A 20,532-nucleotide genomic window follows, 5' to 3' on the forward strand; every position below is an offset into this window, starting at 1 on the left:
CTTATTGTCTCAAGGGATCATTTGAATATGGTTTCATCAAAAGTGGAGAGCAAATATTTACAGCTAGCAAATCTGATGATTCTCATCAAGAGATGACTAGCAATGTAACTAAACATCATAGCTTAGAAGATGATAGTCATGGATAACACCAGTTATCGTGAGTGTGTGTGTGTGTGTGTGTGTGTGTGTGTGTGTGTGTGTGTGTGTGTGTGTGAGAGAGAGAGAGAGAGAGAGAGAGAGAGAGAGAGAGCTGGACAGGTTGCCCTCTTACTCATTGCCAGTACAATTTGAAAGGAAATGTATGGGCCTTAGTGAAAGGAGAGATCACAGATAAAAATTTTGGGCTTCAGAATGAAAGATGTGAGAACTTACTCGAGGAACCCACTAAAAGGTGTTACTTGGAAGATTGGACTGAGTGAATTTGCCACACAGTATGCATCCAAAAAAATTTCATTGGAAACATAGTTATTGCTGAACATTTAAGCAAAAATAAATTCCATTAAATGAATTTCATTTCCTATTTCTTCTCTCTCCAAAGTGACAAACACTGTTCCCTGTCAACACTTCGTTTCGTTTTGTATTCCCTTCCATCTCTCCTCAAAGAAATTCTCGTTGTAAGACAGAACAGCCACTGGGTGTACAGCACCTGTGCTGACACATTTGTCAAAGGAATTCTTAGTGATCAGAAGACCTGTGTTTTCTGTACTGTATGGAAGTCAAAACTAACATTCAAATGTGAGGGATGCGTAAATATTCACATAATAAAAATTGAAATAGCTTTGTAATTTGCGTAATATTTAATTGTGTATTTTGCTCTATTACATCTTACAAATGAAACAAGAATACATTAATAAAGGCTTAAACATAGAACAATGGCTGCCATTTCACTACAGTATTTTCTAAACATTCTCTCGACAGATTTTGCATTCGTAATAAATTGTTTAAAAGAAGTCATTGTCTGCTTCAGGCTATAAAATCTGTATTTCAGTGTGCTGTGTGCCAATTACAATTGTTGTGTCATTTACAAGTGAGTATCTTGTAACACATTGTTTATACATCCATAGGGCTTTGAGCCGACAGCTTCCGACTTCTGATGAGTGAGGTGTGTAAGACAAGAACGTGAGTGGTGGATGGGTGCAGAGGAGCTAGAGGAAACACTTTCCGTACTTGCCCCTCCAGCTGCCAGTTTTTCTGCTCCCTAGTATGAGAAAAAATGTGGACACTGTGAACTTTATTGAGCAAAAAATTATTTTTCAGATTTTTGTGCCCGGGAAACCCTGTGGAGACACTCACGGCCAGGTGGGAACGCGCCGCTACATGGCGCCGGAGGTACTCGAAGGCGCCATAAACTTCTGCCGCGACTCGTTCCTGCGCATCGACATGTATGCGTGTGGCCTGGTGCTGTGGGAATTGGCATCGCGGTGCACTGGCCCTGACGTAAGTTGGCAGAAAGCTGTAAGGCGGCATCGACATATGAAAAATTTGCTGCACAGTATGTAAACGTGTTATCCCAGTGCTTGAAAGTTTTACTGATAACTCCCTGAGGGGAAGGGGGGGGGGCAGAAAAGACCTGTTTCTGATTTTGGTGAGATTGGGTACATTTGGAGAATTTGCAGTAAATATTGTGTCTGTGTTGTTATGCTAACGAGCTGCCTCAACACTCCTAGACTATGAAACATTGTTGGTCTCGTGCCTGTATTTATAGCCAAGTTCGACTTCCAGTGTCCCTTATGAAGTTTGATGCTCATTGGTTTTTCTGAATGTGCACTATTTTTCTGTGAAACACGTTCCCTCTCCATTTTCTAGTTCTGGAGGACAAAGCATTTTCCAGCTCTGGTGGGTAAGTTGGCTGTTGAGATCTTCATGTACTTGACCCCAAGCCTTGTTTAAACTGAAACCTCTACGTTAAGATTATTATGTTCTCTGACATCTTTATTTGGATACATATATTAATTACTCTGTGTCAGAAACTTGTCATTTGCACCACGATACTGGTCTCTTCACGTTTCATTTCTAGAGTGTGTTCGAGGCAGAGTATGGTGACAGCTGATTCGCCCAGTTGTTTTAGTTGGGTGTGCTGATGTTCCTTACACCCCTCCTAGACTTGTTAATAGTCTGCCTCCTGTAAGATGTACTACATTCACACGGTACATGCTTTCGGGTAGATCATCTTTTAGCATCACAAAGAAGCCTTTTTTTCTTTATTGACTGAAGTGTCCGCAGAAGAAGTTGAGGCTGGGGAAGAAAAAGAGAAGCTAAGAATTGCTATCTACTCTATGCTGGCTCAGTCTTCACAATGGTAGATAGACATTTACAGAAACATTACATCCAGTCAAGCAAATGTGACATGTCTTGTGTGGGTGGAGCAGGCAAAAGGAGAGTTTTGAAGAACATCAGGAATACATTAGTGAAACTATCTAGCAAATCAGCTATCACCAAGCACTGCCTCGAATACAATCATAAAATGAAATATGAGAAGGCAAGTAATATGGTGCGAATGCCAAGTACCTGGGGCACACTAATTAAGGGGTTAATCCAAATAAAGGTGTCAGTAAACCTAAAAACTGGAACACAGTTTTCTATATAAAAACAAGGTTTGGGATTTGGCACCCAATTTATCATGATCTTACCATCAATCTATCTCACCAGAGCTGGTAAACATTAAGGCTATGCGTGTGTCATGGAATAACAGTATGGGCTGTGAAAAGCAGATGATCATCAAAGTGTGTAGTGCACACTGGGAGTCAAACCGAGCTGTAGTGGAACAACACCAGCAACACTTCACTATCTGGTTGAGTCCAGGCAGTGAGTACACATAATAGCACAGCTCACAGCATGTGAAGAAGTTGTCGAAATATTGTGCAGTAGTCTGTTTATTGTGGTCGTTTAATAAAATTGTGGACAGAAACAATCCCAACAGCTTGTATAAAACAGGTATGTGGAGGGTGCTCTCTGAAGACTGAACTGTATTCACTTCTCATTTGCATTAGATACTAGCAAAATAAGATTCATTGAGCTTCAAGGGAGGTAGGGATTTGAAAATGTTGCAGAAACCATGACAAGACAAGATATATAAAAAATTAAGTTTTAAGAATTAAAGTTTTACATCTCCTCCATTGAACCTTTGAAGTGGGTAGTCCACAAAAATGTGGCTGATGGTCTGAGGCACATCTGCACAGTCCAGTCGCAGAAAAAGCTATTGACAATCTTCCACTTGTGCTTCCAAAACTGACATCTGCCATGTTGGGTTGTAATCAGGTTAAGTGATGTCCAGATTTTCCTGGTTTGGTTGAAACCGGGGGGGTTGCTTGGTTGGGTGAGAGATCAGTCAAGATCTGTCTGGATTTGAAGACAGCCAGTTGCTGCACCAAGCTTCATTTACTGTAAACTGATCTCGGGCCAGCTTCTTTCCTAGAATCCAAGAAGGGTTCCGAGATTTCAGCCTAAGATCTACATGCAGACAGTCTTCAAGTATTGGTGTGAGGGTTGTCACAGCAGTTACGCCATTTTTTCTTCATTGGTAATGCTCTTTGGAGATGAGGAGGTGGAATGTTAGAAAGTACTGGTAGCCACTTCTGCGGAGTAGACTCAATGGTGCCTGATATAATCCTCATTGTGTCATTCAGCCGGACATCTACCTTTTTTGTATGGGTACTGTTAAGCCATACTGGACTGCAGTACTCAGCTACTGGGTATACTAGGGCGTGTGCTGTAGTTCTGAGAGTAGATGCAGTGGGACCCAACCTGTTTGTGTAGAATGTTGTTATGGCTTTTGATTTTAGGAGATGTTTTGCTTAGATGTGCACTGTAGGTCAAGGATCGATCCAAGATGACTTCTAGATATTTAGGGTGTGGATCGAACTTCAGCAGGTGGCCACGATACCGAACTTGAGGAATATAGTTGGCTTGTCTGTTGCTCAGATGGAAGCTGCTGATCTCTGTTTTAGTTATGTTCGCTTTCAGTCTCCAGGTTATGAAGAACTTGTCCTCGAGTCTCTGAAGATCTTCTGTGAGCGCGGTTTTTGCTGCTGCGAAGTCATTGGACTGCGCTGTCAGTGCGAGGTTGTCAGTGTATATAAACTTTCTAGCAGTAGTAGTGGATATATCCGCAGTGTATATGTTGAAGAGCAATGGGGCAAGGACCGATCCTTGTGGTAATCCATCATTCAGTTTGTAAGGTCTGCTTACGTTGCCGTTTAGGTGCACTTCAGTCGCTCTGCTGGCCGACATGTTGTTCAGGAGGGTGTCAAGTTTTTTGCAGGTGATTATTTTAAGGAATTTTAGGAGCATCGCTTTTCACCGAACTGTGTCATATGCTGACGATGTCAGCTCCAATATTATTCTTTCCAGCAACTCACAGCAGACACTCAGGGAGGCAATAGGCTTATAATCTTCTGCATTATCTCCATTTTTCCCAGGTTTCAGTATTGTGACAATTTTAGCTCTTTTGATTATTTGTGATAGCTGTTCATTGCCTCTATATGTGACAATTGCCACTTATTACAGTTTGTCACAGAATGTATTGAGTTTATGTAATGTATGATGTTAGGAGAGCCAACAGTTTTGCTCTGTAGGAAACTTTAAATTTTCTCACATTATTTGTGCAACTATACTATTAATGATAGAAAATAATTTGCCAGGTGTTACAAGAACACCAGTGATAAATAAGCCAACGTGATAAACAGTGTAATCCAGTAAGAACAAATTCGTGATTGTATATCAGGTATTCTTGTCTCGTGGTTTACATTGTGTTGGATAATGAAGATCTGAGATACATAAAAGTGTGACGACATAAATAGAATTGTCCAATCCAAACATAACCTAAATACAGATATGTGGCTTGTGAAATTGTGCAAAGCCTGAAACTGGTGAACTGTTAAATAAATAGCAGATTTGGTGTTAACGTTTAAAAAAGTGTCTTTTTTTCAATATTTGAGAGCTGCAAGACACATTGTGCTGAAAACATTAAGGGTTGCAAGCACCAACCAAGAGTAAATGAAACTAAAATAGTAAGTTGTTAATAGAGATGAAAATGAGTGACTTCCAGTCAAGATTACTGAATTAAAGGAGTAACTTACTACAGGAGTAAATTCTTGGTTTACTCCAGAAGTAAATTTATTTACTCCATAACTGGCGCAGAGCACCCACAGAGAGTATGCTACTATGTTAGTAACTTTAGCAGGAAATAAGGTCCAAATTTACTTGTAAGCAGTAGTAGGAGTAAAGTTGGAGAGCAAGATGTTTTCTTTGGTTTCTGCATATTAAGTACCAAATTCAGTGGATTACATGGACTACGAAGAATGTGTTGAAATGGCAGAAGAAGTAGACGTCCCAAGGATAAGGGTTTTAAGGGAGAGAAGAGACCCATTTGTGATGTATAGTGACAGTGATTTCAGAGAGTGGTTTGAGTTCCGTAAGGATTCTGTTGAGTTGCTGATTGGTGTGCTGTAGCAGTTACTGCAACATAATTCTGGCAGGAACCGTGCTTTGCTTCCTAGACTGCAACTTCTTTGTGGTCTGTGAACCTTTCGCACAGGTACTTATCAAATCATAGCAGGAGATCTCATTAACGTACATCGTACTACTGCTGGAAGAGCTTTTAACAGTGTGATAAACAGTTTAATTGCCATAAAGTCACTGTGTGTGTTGCTGCCTGAAAACCAAGAAAATATGAGGTCTGTTCAAAAAATTCCGGAACATTCGTAATTTCGCGCCAGTGGTGTGTTGGAGCAAAATATGGTTGACATACCTGCACATACCTGTATTTAATGTGTCACTGCCACAAGTTTCATTGTTGTATATCTGTTAGTTATTGTCCAGTGCTGTATTATGTAAAATGTTGTGTCACACAGTTTGCGAATTTCGTTTTGGCAGAGTAAAGAAGCAACACGTGTGCATTAAATTTTGCATGAAACTCAATAAAATCTTCATAGAGAAACATCAAAGATGCAGGTAGCTAACGGTTACAAGTGCTTAAGCCATACTCGGTGTTACAAATGGATCACATGATTTAAAAATGGCTATGCAGAAGTTAAAGGTGACCCTCATTCATCATGCCCTTAGATTTCTGCCGATGACACTCATGTCAGGACGTGAACAAAATTGTGCATGCCAATCGAAGACTGACTATCTGAGAGATTGCAGAAGAACGTAACATTTCAGTTGGATCATGTCGTGATATCCTGACACAGCATGTTGGAATGCATCGAGTTGCCACCAAGTTCGTCCCACGGCTCAAGACCATGACTTAAGACCAGAAAGTCCTTCATCTTGAAATCTGTGAAGAGCTTTTGGATCACCCAAATGAGAATGAGCTGTTCCTTAAGAGACTCATTACTGGTGATGAGACATGGATCTACAGTTACGATGTTGAGACCCAGGTTCAATTTTCATAATGGTTCGTGAAAGGTTCTCCAAGACCAAAAAACAGTTTGACAGATCAGGTCAAATGTCAAAGCCATGCTCGTAGTTTTATTTGACTTTGAATTCGTGCCGCAGGGACAAACTGATGGTAGTATCACGGAGATTGTTGAGATGCCAGCGAGAAAATGTGAGAAGGAAATGGCCTGAAATGTGGTGAGACAATTCATGGCTCTTGCATCACAATAACGCACCTGCACATTCGTCCCTGCTGGTGCGTGACTATTGTAGAAAAAATGAAATCACTGTGCTGCCTCATCCTGCATACTCTCCAGACCTGGTCCCTGTGGACTTTTTTCCGTTTCCAAAGTTGAGAACCCCTCTGAAAGAACAAAGATTTGCAATGATAGATGAGATAAAATTCGCAGGCTGCATTTCGCACAATCCAGCAAGAGGTGTACCAAGACTGCTTCCGGAAGTAGAAATAGCAACGGGAGTGGTGTGTCAATTGTGGAAGAGAGTATTTTGAAGGAGACATGCACAATAAGTAAAAGATATGCGCAGAAAAATTTTGTGGACAGATTTCTGGAATTTTTCGGACAGACCTTGTACATCAAGGAACAGAAGGGAATTCTATGAAATTGGTGGATTGCCAAATGTCATAGGGCCCACAGATTGTGTGCATATACCCATACTCTGTCCCCCTAGAGCACAAGCATAACTAAGCAGAAATTGAAAGAATTTCTTTTTTATCAATACACAAAAAATCATCTGGGGTACCAATATGAAGATTTTGAATGTTGCTGCGGAATTTGAAAATGGTATAATAGGTTGCTTGTTGGAGATAGTAGATATGCTCTCTCCAAACATCATATGAATTTTGTGTTTTGACCTCACACAGGAGCTGAAGGGTGCTACAAATGAGCTGATATTGCTACCAGATATGTAATGGAATGTACATTCAGTGTTCAGAAAAAATCCCATAACTTCCACTTTAAGATTAAGCTCTTCCTCCAGGATTTCTCTTTGTCTTTCAATAAACAGCATTTTTGCATTATATTCCTCTCATATTAAATGCATGTTTAACGAATGAAACTCATCTACATTTTTCCAATAATTCCTGGTTCTTCGCTGCAACTGCATGTCGTCTGTCCATTATTATTATTATTATTATTATTATTGTTGGTGCACCTTCTGATAACTCCCCACCAGAGAATGGAAGCTGAGGCTTGTGACTATGGGAGAAAGGTTCACTTTCAGCTGTTTCATTGCCATTTTCAGAGTAGCTATCATCAATGTTGCTAGAAAGGCTCACATTCTTTTCAGTTGTGTCATTGTTGTTAACTCTAGTTATCCCCTCAAAAACGTGCGGTCATATCAACAACCATTTGGCTTATATTGTCTGTCTTCGTCTCTGCTATTCCACTGCCAGTTTGTAATTTTTCTCGATTATGTTTAGCTTTCATTGTCTTTGCTTTCACTTTCATATCCTTCCACATTACTTTAAGCTGCTCGTGTGATCTTTGTGTAAGAGCTTTTGTGTTGTATTCAACATGTATTTCTTCCAAAGCATCTGTTTTTCCTTTTTAGCATATTCTCACTGTGCTGTTCAGATTCAGTAGTGGTTATGTACTTTTTCATTGTTTCAGCAAACTGCTCTTTTTCACTTTCTGGAATTTTTTTGAACATTTCTTGGCCACCTCCATGTTGCTGTTAGCTCATATCTAAAGCTGCAGGTGCCACTTACATTAACACGTGTCACCTGCTAGTAATGGATGGTGGTAGTTGTACATCACACTAACATGATATTATTGTCAAAAAGTGACGTAATAATGCCAGCAGTAAATTTTTTCCTAGAGGAAATGGAAATGCATGTGCTACTAGTAGGCTGGAATGGCTTACTTTTTTTTTTTTTTTTTTTTTTTTTTAACAAAAAGGCGTTACTACTTTAGTTACAACTAAAGGATTAAATAGAAATTGAGCTGGCCAACAGTTACTAAAAGAGCATCTTTATTGCTTCGGAAGTAATTTATTTAAGTAGTTCAGACTAAAGAAGTAAGAGCTAGTACAAGAGAAATTTATACTAGTTTGGTGCTCGCCATCACCACAGACGATATTCTCCTTCTTATATATATTTCTAGTGTTCATAGGTACAGATATATCTCTTTGATATTTTTGCTGTGAAGTAAGAGATAATGAAGATCTTAGCACATATCGACAACTGTTTCTTTTATGCAGTTGACAACTTCAATGGCTAACACTGGTTTTTAAACATTTGAGACAACATCCACTGAATTCACGCATCTAATTAGACACGTGTAATGTTCTGAGACTAGTATCTGGAATGTTGTAGACAAATTCAGAGAAAAAAATTACTCTTGCAAGCGTGTGTAAGCATAAATATTTGTACCTTAAAATAAGTTGTAGTTTCATCTGCTGCTTGTTATATTTCAGGGTCCAGTTTCAGAGTATCTATTACCTTTTGAAGAGGAAGTCGGACAGCACCCAACTCTCGAAGACATGCAAGAATGCGTCGTACAGAAGAAAGTTCGCCCTTGCTTGCGTGAGCACTGGCGCAGTCACCCGGTATGTGACAGTTTTTATTCGGCTACGCTTTTCCTGTAATGTTGTGGACAAAAGCATGTTTGCAACAAAAGTTAGTTATAAGATAAAAGAGAGCTGCCAGCTAATTTTGCAGTTTTTCCTCGGAACTTTTTTCCAGTTAGACAGGTCAAGCCAAGGTCTGTCAACATTATTACATTTTTCAATTTTGAGTCCCATGGTGGGCAAGCAGTATAGTCCATAATATCATAGACCTTTCACTTTACATAAATTACATTCCCATACATAAATTACATTCACATATGTAAATGATAACATACAACAATATTATGAAAAGGGAAGTTGCTACTCACCATATAGTGGAGATACTGAGTCACAAACAGGCGCAACAAAAAGACTGTCACAAATAAAGCTTTCGGCCAGTAAGGCCTTCATCAAAAAAAGACGACACACACACACACAAACCCGCGCGCGCACATGCGAATGCAACTCTCACACACGACTGCAGTCTCAAGCAAATGAAACCACAGTGTGAGAAGCAGCACCAGTGCACGATGGGAGTGGCGATCGGGTTGGGGTAAGGAGGAGGCTGGGGCAGGGAGGGTAAGGGATAGTAGAGTAGAGGTGGCAGACAGGGAAGTGCTGCTGGGGAGTGCACAGGAACCAGGTGGAGAGAGGGTAGGGCAGCTATGAGCAGTCAGGAGGTTACACGGAGAGGTGGGGAGAGCGGTGAGGGTAGCAGAAAAGGAGAGAAGTGAAAAGATGGGATGCGATGGTGGAATGAGGGTTGTGTAGTGCTGGAATGGGAACAGGAAAGGGGCTGGATGAGTGAGGATAATGACTAACAACGTTTGAGGCCAAGAGGGTCACCGGAATGTAGGATATATTGCAGGAATAGGTCCCACGTGCGCAGTTCAGAAAAACTGATGTTGGTGGGAAGGATCCATATAGCACAGGCTGTGAAGCAGTCATTGAAATGAAGGATGTCATGTGTGGTAGCATGCTCAGCAACAGGGTAGTCCAGTTGTTTCATGGCCAAAGTTTGTAGGTGGCCATTCATGTGGACAGACAGCTTGTTGGTTGTCATGCACACACAGGATGCAGCACAGTGGTTGCAACTTAGCTTGTAGGTCACATGACTGGTTTCACAGGTAGCCCTTCCTTTGATGGGGTAGGTGATGTTTGTGATGGGATTGGATTAGGTGGTGGTGGGAGGGTTTGGGAGCAGGGGTTGTGTAGGGATGGACGATTATATTGTGTAGGTTCGGTGGATGGCTGAATACCACTGTGGGAGGGGTTGGATGGATAGTGGCCAGGACATTTGTCATTTCAGGGCACGATGAGAGGTAGTCTAATTGCAAGGATTACGCAGAAGGACTCTGCCAGCTTCAGATACGTTCAGCTATAAACCTTGCCACAGTGACCCCATTCCAGAAATCCAACATGATCTCCAGTCACTCCTCTAGCCCTTGGGCCCATCCCAGAACCTCTCCCCAGAGTCTGCCTCTCTGCTCACCCCTACCATTCCCCGCACTCCTACCTTCTGCATGCTTCCTAAAGCCATAAACCCAACCTCCCCGGAACCCCCTTTGTGGCTGGATACTTCGCCCCACTGAGAGAATCTCTGCTCTCATAGACCAATACCTTCAACCTATTACCCTCCTATATAAAAGATACCAACCATTTCCTCCACTGACTCTCCCAGTTCCTGTCCCTTTACCAAACAGTGCCCTACTCATCAGTATTGATGCCACCTCCCTTTGCACTAACGTTCCTAATGCCCATGGCATTAGCGTTATTAAACACTACCTTTCCGAACACTCAATAGATTCCAAACCAACAACCTCCTTCCTAGTCACTATAACCAACTATATCCTCACCCACAATGACTTCTCCTTTGAAGGCATTATACATGGCACCATCCTGTGCCAACCTGTTCATAGTTCATTTAGAGGATTCCTTCCTAAACACCTCACCTGGTTCAGATTCATTGATGAAATCTTTGCAATCTGGATCCGGGTGATGCCACAGTATCCACATTTCCTCCGAAACCTCAACATCTTCTCCCCCATTTGCTTCATCTGGTCCTACTCAACAAGCCACTTTCCTAGATGTTGACGTCAACCTGAAAGATGGCTACTTCAATACCTCCATCCATATCAAACCTACTAACCACCAGCAATAGCTCCACTTCATCAGCTGCCACCCCTTCCATACAAAGAAGTCCCTTCCATACAGCTTAGCCACTTGAGGTCGTCGCATCTGCAGTGATGGGCAGTCCCTCTCGAAATATATCGACGGTCTCACTGATACCTTCACAGACTGTAATTATCCTCCCAACCGCATAAAAAAAAAAAAAAAAAAAAACAAATCTCCTGTGCCTTATCTTTCCTGTCTCCCACCACCTCCCAAAGTCCTACCGTCTGGCCACAGAGGAGCATTCCCCTTGTTCTTCAGTACCACCCAGGACTGGAGCAACTGAATTACATTCTCCGCCAGGGTTTCGACTACCTCTTGTCATGCCCTGAAGTGAGAAATCTCCTGCCCACTATCCTTCCCACCCATCCCACAGTGGTATTCCACCATCCACCGCACCTACACAATATACTCGTCCATCCCTAAAATAACCCCTGCTCCCAACCCCTTATTTCACAGCTTGTACCCCTATAATAGACCTAATGCAAGACCTGTCCCATACATACTCCCACCTCCGCCTACTCCAGTCGACTCACAAATATCATGTATCCCATCAAAGGCAGGGCTACCTGTGAAACCAGTCATATGATCTTCAAGCTAAGCTGCAACCACTGTGCTGCATTTTATGTGGTCACGACAACCAACATGCTGTCTGCTGCATGAATGGCCATCGACATACTGTGGCCGTGAAACAACTGCACTACCCTGTTGCTGAGCATGCTGCCACACATGACATCCTTCATTTCAGTGACTGCTTCACAGCCTGTGCCATATGGATCCTTCCCACCAACACCAGTTTTTCTGAATTGGACAGGTTGGAACTTTCCCTGCAATATATCCTACATTCCCATAACCCTCCTAGCCTCAACCTTTGTAAGTCATTATCCTCATCCATCCAGCCCTTTTCCTGTTCCCTTTCCAGCCATACACAACCCTCATTCCACCATCGCACCCAGTCTTTTTACCTCTCTCCTTTTCTGCTACCTTCACCGCTCTCCCCACCTCTCCGTCTAACCTCCTGACTGCTCATAGCTGCCCTACCCTCTCTCCACCTTGTTCCTGTGCGCTCCCCAGCAACACTTCACTGTCCACCACCACTACCCTACTATCCCTTACCCTCCCTGCCCCAGCCTCCTCCTTACCCCAACCTGATCACCACTCCCATCATGCACTGGTGCTGCTGCTCGCAGTGTGGTTTCATTTGCTTGAGACTGCAGTTGTGTGTGAGAGTTGCCTTTGCGTGTGCGCATGCAGGTGTGTGTGTGTGTGTGTGTGTGTGTGTGTGTGTGGTAATTTTTTGATGAAGGCCTTACTGGCCGAAAGCTTAATTTGTGACAGTCTTTTCGTTGTGCCTATCTGCAACTCAGCACCTCCGCTATATGGTGAGTAGCAACTTTCCTCTTTATAATATTGTTACATTCCATTCTGAATTTTCCATGGAATAATAACATACATGCACTTAATATACAGGGGATAGGCAAAATAATGAGAACTGTGGTAGTAATGTGATGGTTGTGTTTCATGGTCAACAATGTGGGTAAGGCACATGTCGCGCAGGACTGTGTGTATTCAGTATGGACTAGGCATCAGTGCAGGTTGTTTACGAGTAGTGTACACTTCATATTTGTGTTCTGAGGCCGAGGTCAACATGCAATGAAAGACCTAACAGAGTTCCAAAGAGGGCAGCTTGTGGGGGCCGGAGTAGCTGGAGCATCAGTAACCAAGACAGCCAACTTATTGAAAGTTTCAAGAGCAACTGTTTAAACAGTCATGACTGCCTACACAAAATGTGGAAAGACATCATCACGTAAACGTAATAGTTGGTGCAAATCAAAACTAAATGACAGAGATCGTTGTATGCTAACACAAATTGTGTCAAAACAACACAAAACTGTGGCTGCTAAAGTTACTGCAGAGCTTAATAGCCATCTTCGAGACCCCCGTACCTATCGACACTGTCGACCGAGAACTCCATGAAGCGAATATTCGTGGATGAGCTGCTATACCGAAACCATTAATGACGACAACCAATGCAAAGAAGTGTAAAACATGGTGTCAGGAGCATAAATCCTGGACGGCTGATCAGTGGAAACACATCATATGGTCCGACGAGTCAACATTTTTGTTTTTTCGAACATCAGGCCAAGTTTATGTCTGGAGAGTACCAAAAGAAGCATACACATGGAGGTGGAAGTGTAATGGTGTGGACAGCCATATCATGATATTCTGCTGGTCCAGTAATTACTCTCAAAGGTCGTGTTACAGCCAATGAACATTTTAGATGATCAGGTGCACTCCATGATTCAAATGTTGTTCCCCAACAATGATTCCATATTTCAGTACGAAAATGCACCCATTCGCACAGCCGGATCAGTCCAATTGTGGTATGAGAAGCATGCAACTGAACTGCAGCATCTTCCCTGGCCAGCACAGTTCTCGGACTTGAACATCATCGAACCCTTGTGGGCGGTATTGGAGCACAGACTCCGGAGCAGATTTCCGCCTCCCTCGTCGTTACAGGAGTTGAAGAGGTTCTGATTGAGCACAGACTAATGGCATATGAATTAAGAGATGCCAGGTTTACTGAGTTCAGCATTAAGTATTAAATCCACAGTGAATTATTTATTAATGGGCAGCCTCAACAATAGAATTTTGCAGCACGGTAGAAGGAATCGTATTGTCATATTTCATTTAAAATGTTGAAGTGTATTCACTGTAATGCAGAAGGAGAGATCTGCTAATAATTTTATGTCATTTTAGGGGTATCCCATGTTTATAACATAGGATAGAATGAATCAGGTCCATATTAAAGGCATAGTCATCATCCAGAGACTGCAGCAGTTTCAATGCTGTCAATGCAGGAATAATCGCTACTCGGCTGATGACTTCATAACTGGGATATTGCTATCTTGTAATCTGCTTGTAATCCCAGCAAAATTATCTTTTCTCTACGTGCAGATCTAAATTCAGCAAAGATGGGTCCAACATGCTTTGTAATGTCATTGATCTCTCCGCCCACACAATTTTGAAATTATGATGGAAACACTCCCGTCTTCACTTCAAGCCACCATCCCAATTTTCTAAACAGGGCTTCTTTCTTTACCCCATTTCACAACCCAAACCACATCTTGAGTTATTTTTTTTTTTTTTTTGTTTTTATTATACCTTTTTCCAAATATGAAATTATCTTACATCTTGTAGGATTAAAGAATGATATGATACGTGCTGAGTGTTGGTTGTGATAGTTCATTACAATCCACAGTGATTGTAATGGTTCAGTAGTCAGTTGCCGATAAGTTGTACACGTGCTGGAAATTACCAGAAATTACTGCACAACAATGAAGCCTACTATTCAGAAATAAGCGGAGTAACTACTGATTCGTCACAGTCTGGTCACAACTTTTTCTCCTTATGCTCCTGTTTATTGTAGTTGTGTTATGTTTTAATGGATTTTAGCTGTAGTGATATGTTTGCACATTATTTGAGACGACATGTTTCTCTGTTCACATTTTAGGGCATGGCTGTGCTTTGCGACACCATAGAGGAATGTTGGGACCATGATGCAGAAGCGAGGCTTTCTGCCAGCTGCGTCGTAGAGAGGCTTTCCATGCAGGCGAGGTCAATGTCCTGCACAAAAGAGCACATTTAATAAGGTACGTAAAGGGATCATTAGTTCTTCCAGTGCATAACTTACTGTTAAAATTATGCAGCTACAAAATTATTAGAAAACTATCTGAAAAAAGGCTGAACACTTGAAAACATCGCCTGAGAGAATGATTGCCTACAGGAAAGTCTAACAGTCGCAAAGCTTGTTAATGGTGTGCGTGGTAATAGAAATCATTCTCAGAGCATCATAAAAACAACATGCATCTTTATTGTTGGAAATTTTTTGTTGTGCACATGTTAGAACTTCCACACCACCTTAATATAGTATTGTTTGACTGAAATGTTGTCGAGACACCTAAATCCGCAGTTTTTCATTTCCTCGTTCAGCCTGTCCAAGTACATTAACTCACAGGACGTGCAACAGACAATCCCCATCAGTACATTGGACATTCGTAAAATTTGTATTTGGTTCGCAATGCAATTTATGGGAAGTTGGACCTGGAATGTTGTTTTGATACACACCATTGATATTTCATTTCTTCCCAGACATTTCTCACGAACTGATTTAGTTGCTTGTGTACAAAGCACCAACTAACAGTGATACTTGAAGTCATGGCCAGCGATATTTGAAGTCATCATTCTCACAGCAGCTGAGAAGGGTGCTCCACCTACCATCTTCGAAGGATGCCATGGGTCTGATGATCGTCACGTGATATGACCGAAACCAGTCACCTATGTTCTTGTAACATACGTGGTGTGATCAAGACTGAATTTTAAAAACAAAAAATTAAAAAAAAATTTTAATCACTGTTCCAAAAATGTTTATTAAAATCTCATTAACAGATTATTACTTTTGGCACTCCATGGAAATTTCATATTTGCTGCCTAATTTTATCTACTCACCAGTCGTGGGAATGGTCCATATTACAGGACAATATGATAGTGTTGAACTGCTACGGTTTTTATGGTTTCATTTTTGTTCTGGAGGTGCTTTGGGCACATTTTTACTTTACCAGTTGGGGCTTCGGTCTCTCATTTTTAGTTTACACAATGTATTAAATATTTATAGTTCAGGACTTGCTCTTGTGCATTATGTTTGACAATATTTTATCTTATTGCATATTTTTGTCCAAATACCTGTCCATTTTTGTGTTGTTCTTGAGTTGTTTCATAACTTAATTAAGATGTCCAGGGAGTTCTCCTTTTATTGTTTTTTCCCCAACTTCTGTGGATTATCGAAAGCTTCTTCATTATCAGTATATGACAATTGTTTGTAAATATAATTAAAATATTTTTATAAGTAGTATGCAGGTTTATTCCTCAGTAGCCCAGAATCTTCATTTTTCTTGGTTAAAAAGTGGTCCAGTTTTTGCTGTTTTCAACTGGACCTGTATGATGGTTTGCAAAAATGTTTTACAGAGGTTTAGGTCTGAGGGTCCAATATGGATGAGACTTGTAGTGAAGCTACAGAGCTCTCGGTGTATTTAAATTAAATGTGGAGGGGGCAGAAATGAAAGGAAAGTGAAGGGATTACTGATGTCAACTGCGTTGGGACATTACACAGAATCGATGGTGACTGGTGAAAATATGTGCTAAACCGGGAGTCAAACCCGCGATCTCGTGTTTATTAGGTGGTGGTGTTAACCACTGTGCCACCCAGGACAGTGTTCACCGCAACTGCACGGCCTATCTCGGCATGCCTGACAGCTGACCCACATACCCACCGAGTGCCGCCTATCTCCAGTCCCTGTCCATTTTTATCCATGCTCACTGGTCTGAGATTCCCCCAGGAGATCGGATGTACTTGTGCATCTGCACTGAAGAAGGTGGATCCATTGCCCATCTAGGTGAATCAGCTATTTGAATGTGTGGAGTCTATTCTTTTGGACGTGTCCGAAAGAACAGACACCACACATTCAAATAGCTGATTCACCTAGATGGGCAATGGATCCACCTTCTTCAGTGCAGATGTACAAGTACGTCCGACCTCTTGGGGGAATCTCAGAGTAGCGAGCATGGATAAAAATGGACAGGGACTGGAGATTGGTGGCACTCGGTGGGTGGTGTAACTGCACTCAGTATGTTCAGTGACAGATGACAGAATTTTGGTGTTAGAGATGAACAGTGCATGGTGATACCAGGATATCTGACACTCTAGGTTTGCAGGTACTTCAAACCCGTGTTTATGCTCTTCTAGTACCCATTTTGGCTCACATTAAGCTACACCTTGAGCTGTAGTCTGGAATAAGCCCAAATTCTGAGGCTGAGCCAGTCTTCGTAACATCCTTGTTCTAGTGCTGTCAATTCTGTAGCTTTGGCGTTGGAACTTCAGTTCTTAGAACATTGCCTATGAAAAGCAGAAATAATGGCATAAACGTTAACATAATGCCCTCTAGCATTCAGTTTTATTTTAACAGGGAGATTCATTTCAGTACAGACTGCTGTAGGGAGCGAGCTTCATTCCAGTGACAGAAACTTTTTACTCATCTTTCGTCTGATGTGTTGCATACAATCTCCTCTTACTATAGTAAGTGTGTAAAACAGATTAATGTCTCATTGCATGTATTTACCAGATTTACCACCTAACAACTTCATGTTCACACATGTCAAAAAACAGAAAAGTGTGGACAGCGACAAATACTCTCAAAGTGTGTTTTTGAAGCAGCAACATCAGCGTGAAAGAAATGTTTCCAGATGGTATCGGCAGGTCCATTAGACGCGCATGCCGGAGTACGTCAGTTCAAATTCACGCCTGGCGATCTGGATTTAGATTATCTGTGATTTGTCTAAATCACTCGCAGCAAATGGCGTGTGTTTTCTTTGAAATGACTTTGCCAGATTTGTTCCCCATCTGTATTACTAAACGGCTAACCCAGTCGCAGTTGCAGGTTGCCTATGCTGTTGCCCTGCTTATAGGGGCAGTAAAACTCTGATTTTCAGTGTTTCAAATAATTTGAGAATGAAATCTTTTGCGACAGCACTTGTAGAAAACATTTTCGAACTTCTCACTGCGTCAGTTCAGGGTAAAATCTTGAGCTTTCGACGATTACCTCCGTCGTTTTCATCAGGAGCAACTGACAGTCAAAACTGCTCCTGTAATTGCCTTATTTAGCCCACAGACAGCTTCTGGTTGGTCAGTAATTACATCACGCTGTCACAGATGGAGTGAACATCTGCACTGGTGGTGCCACTGCTCCTGCCGATGCGTAAACATTGCGACGAATATCTCTGGCTCTTCTCGGCATCGAGAGCTGACTTTCGTGCTCCTGTAAGATTACACCTGCTGTCACGGTTGAAGATTTTCTCCAACATTCTTATTTCTGCTGCCTCTTTTAATTACAGAATCCTAATATGGAGGAGCTTGGGGCGAAACTTTCATTTTGTTAAACAGTATTTTATGCTTGTTTAGGAGGCTGCACTCAACAACTGCAGATTTCTGCAGTTGTTGATTTTTAACACGTTATTGATGTTCTGCTCAGAGGTCAGAAACACTGCGGATGAACTGACCAGGGTGTATACGCCCCGGGACAACCGGGAGATCTGGGAAAAACCTGGGAATTTTTTCATCCAGGAGAAAACCGGGAAAAACCCGGGAATTGTGTACAATTCTGGGAATTTTTCATTGTTTTAGTTTTCAGTTAAATTTTTGTGATTTTGAGTGGTAAGAACCAATACTATTACTGTACCCTGCTACTGCAGAATAACACTGCAGCAATGAAACAACTTATGTTGCGAAGGAAATACGCCGTATACAACAACAAAACACAGTGCTCATACAAGCGTCTGCCAACAGCAAAATGTGTCGAAGGCTTTTGGAAGACTGTGCAATGCTTCATAACAACGAATTGCCTCCAATGAGCATGACGTGACAACTGACCAAATTAGATTCCTTTGAGCAGTTGCAGGCGGGCTCTTGTGCATGTGTCGTTGAGTCGCGTATGAGTAGTGCCTTCTCCCGCTTTTGGCTACAGAAGTGTGGCAGGGCACCACTACCTAATATTGCACCGGTTCGGAAATATAGTAAATCCGGGCCTGATGCACAGAGCAGTCTGAGTTGAGGTGAGTCGTCTCCACGTGACCTTTGTTTACGTTCACTAATTTTGTTGTATCCTCTTCGTTTATTGCTGTCACGTTAAATGATAAAAACAGATTTTTGTGACCGGGAGATATCAAATGAATTAAAATACGTTCGCATAATTACGGAAGGCTAAAATATGTTATTAGTTTCAGATTTTATTTCCACCTTTCTGACAGTCAAGCATTAATCGCATTGCAGAACAATGAAGTTATCTTTGTCAATTTGACTTTTATTAATCTTTTCTGCTGAGGCAATCAGTTTATTTGAAACGAACTGTTTAATTTCACACTGTTGACTGGTTTCAACTGTTCGCTGATTTCAAGTGTATGTATGACATTATGCCATAATAAAGAACCAAACATGAGATAATACAATACTGGTACTCCAAGAAAATTTACATACGAATCTGGACATACGAAAGTGCACTTTAAACTGAATTATGCATTTTAGTATGTTTCACAAAATTCTGATGCTTTTGAAGTATCCCCTGATGTCTTGTTTCTTTTATGACATAATGTAAGATCTTTTTTACAAGAACGAACATATGGCCTTCCTGCGACATCGCGCGATGGCGCCTGTTGTCTGGCGCTCTCTTGCAACTGCTGAAACGAACCTATTTCTAACAGGTAGCAGGAAAATATTGCGAATGGTGGTTTGAAAAGCCTACATACATTAATAGCAAATTTCCTTTTACGCAAGATGAACTATGTGCGAGAATGTACAATGAATTTCTTAAATAACAAAGCGTTTGACTCTCATTTGAAAATCAAATCTTTGAGGACGGCCATTTAGAAGAATTTCGAGCCCAGAAGATCAGACATTTACGTCGTTATTAAAAATTTTACTGGCGCATTTGTGTGATGTATCTTAAAGTGTATCACACACAGGAAAGATCAACATTATATGTGGAAGCTTAGTTTCTCATCCAGCTTATTAATTTTCGAGACCAATATTATATGTGAATGCTATGTACATTAATTTAAACCATTAACTTTTCTTATTTGTGTTTTCGCGCTACTTAAGAGTGATCTTGCTATTGGCTGACTACATCACGTATCCTATGCTGTCATCAGCTGGCGAGATCACGTGACATGAGTTATGAGTGGCTTACAAAAGCGCATTACAATCTCGATTTCAATGCTTCGGAAAGTAACATGCAGTATTTGGTCGAATTTGAATGTATACCTTCGTAATACAAAAATATGCAGCGTGCATATTGCTGAACATCAAAGTTGTTTCAAAACGTGTCCCCACCCCCCAAAGTGACGTTTTTTAAAGTGGCGGGGAATTCTACGTCGGTGTGTAAAACCATAAACATTCAAAGGATTGATGAGTTTTACAGTGCCAAGGAATAGTATATGGTCACTTAACACGGAGAAAGTGTATTTTTAACCGGGAAATCCGGGAATTTTTTTTCTTTGTCCACGTAGACACCCTGACTCACTGATGTAATTGCTACTGCACTCACAAGAGATGTAGGAAATCCCAGGGATTGTGAAGCCAAGATTGTCCGTATCAGGGTGTAGCATCTCCTGTATCATCTCAGGAAGTCAGAAAATAGATCTGATAATTATGGACTGTATTTAAAATGCCATCTTATCTACTCATTAAGAGAGATAATCTTACATTAAAGATTTAACCCAGTAAGATGAGAATTACTGTTATGAACTGTGTATATGTCTTGAGGCGACGTAACTCGTATAATACAAATTACCCAGGCTGTATTCATC

General features: G+C 41.3%; 1 protein-coding gene across 1 annotated transcript in view; it reads left to right on the top strand.

The window, feature by feature from the left end:
* Nucleotides 1-20,532, top strand: part of LOC126109739 (activin receptor type-2A) — a 117,151-nt gene that overhangs the window by 92,361 nt on the left and 4,258 nt on the right. Inside the window, exons 8-10 of the mRNA XM_049914794.1 lie at nucleotides 1,258-1,437; nucleotides 8,815-8,946; nucleotides 14,633-14,771. Of these exons, the coding sequence (XP_049770751.1) occupies nucleotides 1,258-1,437; nucleotides 8,815-8,946; nucleotides 14,633-14,767 (447 nt within the window). The 3' untranslated portion in view covers nucleotides 14,768-14,771. The remainder of the gene's footprint in view (nucleotides 1-1,257; nucleotides 1,438-8,814; nucleotides 8,947-14,632; nucleotides 14,772-20,532) is intronic.

The sequence above is a fragment of the Schistocerca cancellata genome, chromosome 12 (assembly GCF_023864275.1).
Source record: "Schistocerca cancellata isolate TAMUIC-IGC-003103 chromosome 12, iqSchCanc2.1, whole genome shotgun sequence".
NCBI lineage: Eukaryota > Metazoa > Arthropoda > Insecta > Orthoptera > Acrididae > Schistocerca > Schistocerca cancellata.